We start from the raw sequence: 5,104 nt of genomic DNA on the forward strand, positions 1-5,104 counted from the left end.
TAATACTGCTGAATGAGAAAGCAGCTATTTCTTTTCATATTTGGAAGTTCTGTCCTAGCTGTGTATTTTTCTAAGCCTCATGACATGTGCTGAAAGTAACTTGTCAATAACTAAAGGTAATTTTTAATGCATGTGAACTGTATGTCTTATTATCTGTTATCTTTTGGGGGACTGTCTTTTTACATATATAATTATACATATTTATTTTTGGCTGCACTGGGTCTTCATTGCTTTCTTTGCGCGGGCTTTCTTCTAGTTGCGGTGAGTAGGGCCTGCTGTCTAATTGAGGTGTGCAGGCTTCTCAGTGCAGTGGCTTCTCTTGTTGCAAAGCACAGGCTCTAGATCTAGCCTCTTGGACTTTAGTAGTTGCAATTTGTGGGCTCTAGAGCACAGGCTCAGTAGTTGGGGCACACGGGCATGTGTACTTCTCGGCATGTGGAATCTTCCCAGACCAGGAATCGTACCCCTGTCCCCTGCATTGGCAGGTGGATTCTTACCCTCCTTGTAAGAGGAAAGTCCCTGGCTGTCTTGTCTTGTCAGGAGAAAGAGATCAGCAAATCCACCCCCCATCCCACAATTAGGGATGCCCACCCCTGCCATCGCCCCCAATTAGGTTTTTCTTCTAACTTGTAGTTTCCTCCTGTTTCTCTCCTTTATGATTTCAGCGGCTTTGATTTTGCAGAATACTCGATAGAAAGCATTCTTTATGTTATTTGAACTGCTTGTACTGCAAATTGTGCTGGTGTTGGACCATCCCAGGAATAAAGTGAGGTTTGGTCTAGTAGTGAAATTCTTTCGAGGTTGTTACTGTGTCTTCTGAGTCCCTAAGTCCAGGCTTATAGTCAGATACCTAATTGTAGTCTAATACAGAGTAATCTACCTACATGTCAGACACTGGCAAGATCACAGAGAGCTGATGTACTAGTCAATGTATTTAAAAGAGAAGAAGGCTGTGGGGAGTGATTAGTCTATAGGAAATAAGGTACCTTTGTGAAAATCTTACATCACAATTTCATACTGTGATACAAGTAAGAGTTTGATTTTTTAAAAAGCTGTGGTAAGTTACATATAACATAAACATTTACCATCTTAACCATTTTCAGGTGCACAGCTCAGTGGCATTAAGTCGTTCACACTTTGTGCTGCCATTGCCACCATCTATCCCCAGAATTCTTAACCTTACAAAGAATAAGAAGCAATGACTTCCCATTCTCTCCCTCCCTGCCAAGGGCTCATTTTTATTTATTTGTGTTTGTTTTTCAGAGGCAGAAAGGCAAGATTCTTCTGTGTTTCTTGACTCAAAACATCTTAATCCAGGACTCCAGCTTTATAGGGCTTCATATGAAAAAAATCTTCCTAAAATGGCTGAGGCTTTGGCTCACGGTGCAGATGTGAACTGGTCTAATTCCGAGGAAAACAAAGCAACACCACTTATTCAGGCTGTATTAGGGGTATGAATTTGTAAATTCAGGTTTTCAGTGGTAATAGAACATAAAAAATCATAATTCATTTTGAGCATAACTTTACATTATAGTTTGCTTTAAGAGGTGGGTTGGAAAATAGAAGCAGCAGCTAGTAGTTATTTCTGAATATCGCTTTGTGTAAGTTCAATTTTTTTCTTCATGGAAGGGAATTCTAGTAATGAAAGTAGTGGGTTTTGCTAGATTGCAGACTGCAAATAGAATCCCAGTTAGAAGTAGTTCTTGGGAAGAAAATAATATAATTTATCATTTCTGTGCTTTTGCTGGGGGGCATTTTCTCTTTTTGGCTATTAAAGTAAATACTCTGTTTTTAATAGAAATATATAGTCATTCACTTTTTGCCCATTGTTGTCTTCTTTTTTCCTTCTAAGGGCTCTTTGGTTACATGCGAGTTTCTCCTACAGAATGGTGCTAATGTGAACCAAAGAGATGTGCAGGGACGGGGACCATTGCACCATGCCACCGTCTTGGGGCACACGGGGTAAACTATTGTGCTTATATATTTAAGTAGATTTTATTTGAAAAAATTAATTTGAAATAATCTTTTGCTCTTTGGTTAAGATCGTTACGCAGTTTGTAAGGTGATACTTTCTGTGACTTACATTGTCATGGTAGAACTTGAAATTTTAAAAAATTTCAGGAAAAAATATTGTTACTTTTCAATAAGTAACAATAATACTGTTGTTTGTCAATAAGAAAATTGACAGACTTAGTTTTTTTTTCAACAATAATTATAATATTTATTTAAAGTAATACATTTACAGCCAAAATAGTTCTACATTGTACATTTCAGGTTTAACCAACTTCATAAAAATACTTGAGAACAGCTGTATCCATAGATTTAGACTACTGAATTATTTCTTTGCCCATTCTTCTCTCTTTTCTTTCCCGAATAACCTCTTTCAGATACGGTTCAAGGTAGAATTTATCCTCCTCATATTTTGTCCACTGCTCTTTAGGCAGGATCTGCTGCCTCATGCTGAGGTCCAGTGCTCTCTTAATGCGAAACACTCTGTCATTATAAAGGTTCTCATATATTGTGTCATCTCACATTAAGCCCAGTTTATTGAACCCAGCAGCGTTGTAATACCATTTTCGAATACCCTCCAGCCACCCGATTGATGGTGAAACAGCTGGCCGGCCTGCCATGTTGACCTGACACAGAAGCGTTGCCTCCTGACAGACTTACTTTGAACTTTACTAGTTATTTATATAGATCTCTTAGAATTTAAAACTGTCACTGAAATTGTGGCAGTTTTAAAAGACAACTTAATGTGTTGGTATGTATTTATGTATATAAATACATACATACAGTATTTCTGTATTTATACATTATGTACATAGGACACACATTTGGGGGAAATTTTGTAACTTTGTAAATTTTAGCTTTCCTACAAGGTGGTTAATTCTTATTTTGTGCTATTGATGTTGTGATTTCTGGACCAGTATTTAGATGCACAGAACAATAAAGCCATACAATGGGCTTTCTACTAGAGGGTACAAATAAACTCAAAATTTGGCCTTATATATATATTTATAATAAAGGTCACTTTATTTTTAATAAAATACCTCAGGATCTGCAGTTTTTATTACTTGGACCAGGCAAGAAGCTGTCCTTTTTTAATGTTTATTTATAACTAGTCTTCTGTTTTCATCCTAGCTTGTTTTCTTTCTCTCTGTTAGCAAGAAGATTCAGTTCAATAACTTTATCATAAAAACTCTTCTTTATAAAAGCTTAGATTTAACTCATCCTTTTTATCTTCTTTTTAATCATGATTATTCCCATTTTACTTCATGGACTCAGTTTATCATTTTTTCATTTTTGTCAGTTTCTTGAAGTTATGAGTGTTTGTGAGGAGTACAGCAGCAAGATTACTTCCCATTTGTTGCTGTTGTATTAGCGTTAATATTTTATGATGTTAACATTGCCTTGGCTTCCTTCTTTTCCTCGATAATGACCTCGAGTGCTTTTTATTTAAGTTTATAGGTATCTGTGTATACCTTTTTATAATATTCTTTGAGGGTAGGGGCCATAATTTATACATCCCACTATACTATGTATTGCCAGATTAAATGTGAAAATACCTGAGAGTTATAAAATGTTGATCATGGTAGATTTTTATTATCAGAGTCAATAGTTAATAAAATAAATCTTTGTAGAATGAATCAAGAATTTCCTAAGGAAGATGTTATATCTTTAAATAGTGCTTTTTATTTTTTAAGGTGAATACTAATTTATTTTTAATTGGCAATATCAGGCAGGTATGTTTATTTCTAAAAAGAGGTGCCAATCAACATGCCACTGATGAAGAAGGGAAGGACCCTTTGAGTATAGCTGTGGAAGCAGCCAATGCTGATATAGTGACCTTGTAAGTGTTTTCACATGATTATTTCCCATACATTTTATTACTTATACAGGGTTTTAACATAGAATTTCCTGTGTAGGTGTGAAATTTAAACTTGGTTATTTACTAGAAGCCATTTACTTTTCTAAGCACATTAAATGTATGAAGCATGTTACATATATGAAAATACTTGGTTCCCACCTCAAGACTATGAGGAAGGTTTTATTATTACAGCCCCATTTTATAAGGAAGGCAAGCTACAGATAATTGTAGAAACTAGTAAATGGTGGAGCTGGAATTTGAAACCAAGAATTCTGTCTCTAAACCTGTGTGCTTAGCTACTTTTGTTTTACTTCCTGGCCAGTAGGAATAGAATATCAGTGACTTTTCTGAACTGGGTTCTTTAACTCTCAGTACAGTACTGGAGTGAGAGTTGGATTGGTTAGCAATGGGCAATTTTACTACTACCTCAAGAATTAGGGGATTATAAGCAGGGAATGCAATTGCATCGATGTTAGTAACTTGCAGTTGCATTGCCTTTGTGCACTGATACTTAGGGGACCTTTTTGTGATTATTTTTTAAAAAGAATTTTTCACAAGAGTACTCTATTTTGAGGTAAAAAGATTTGTTTTGGAATGTTTGAATACAAATTAATATGACCTGTTAAAGAACCTTGAGGTCTTTGATTTTCATCTTGGATCAGAGTTGTTCATTACACTTGAAATCTAGGAATGTGGTTGTCACCTACCCTTTACCGTTATGTAGGAAGTCTCAAACATATGTTGTATGAATCACTTTTTCTTTCTATTCTGAATGAAGCCCATGATTGTTGGTTCTCTGTTAACTAAATAAAGACAGTTCCATTTACACTACTGAATTTCATTCAGTTACAAAGAGGAGCTCCCTTGACTATCTTGAACTCCAGAGTTCCCACTGAGAATTCTTGCCATATATATCACCCCTCCCTGACCCCTGCCAGACTAAAACAAAACAAAAAACCAAAAGAGAGAAATGTATTTTCTCTGTACCTAGCTTCACTTCCTCACTGGAGGGTTTATTGATACTATGGAGACTATTATAGGAAACTGTAGATCTGTTAAATCATTATAGACTTAATATTGGAGAAAGCTAAGTTATTAAAGAAAAGATAGGAGTGATATAGCAGAATTACATTAACGCTGGCTGTAGTTTCCCAGGCAGTTCTTATAGTAGTGGCCTTTCTTTCCCCAAAATATGTTCCCAAATTCTCTAAATTTTCTCATTTTGTTTTACTTGAG

The 5,104-nt window shown here is 35.7% G+C and overlaps 1 protein-coding gene and 1 pseudogene across 1 annotated transcript in view; one reads left to right on the forward strand and one right to left on the reverse strand.

Moving 5' to 3' along the window:
- Window positions 1–5,104, forward strand: part of ACAP2 (ArfGAP with coiled-coil, ankyrin repeat and PH domains 2) — a 173,145-nt gene that overhangs the window by 160,090 nt on the left and 7,951 nt on the right. The window contains exons 19-21 of the mRNA XM_010834416.1: window positions 1,264–1,451; window positions 1,853–1,962; window positions 3,740–3,850. Coding sequence (XP_010832718.1) covers window positions 1,264–1,451; window positions 1,853–1,962; window positions 3,740–3,850 — 409 coding nt within the window. The remainder of the gene's footprint in view (window positions 1–1,263; window positions 1,452–1,852; window positions 1,963–3,739; window positions 3,851–5,104) is intronic.
- LOC104984573 lies at window positions 1,969–3,732 on the reverse strand (annotated as a pseudogene).

This window comes from Bison bison, unplaced genomic scaffold (genome assembly GCF_000754665.1).
Source record: "Bison bison bison isolate TAMUID 2011002044 unplaced genomic scaffold, Bison_UMD1.0 scf7180017864032, whole genome shotgun sequence".
Lineage (NCBI taxonomy): Eukaryota > Metazoa > Chordata > Mammalia > Artiodactyla > Bovidae > Bison > Bison bison.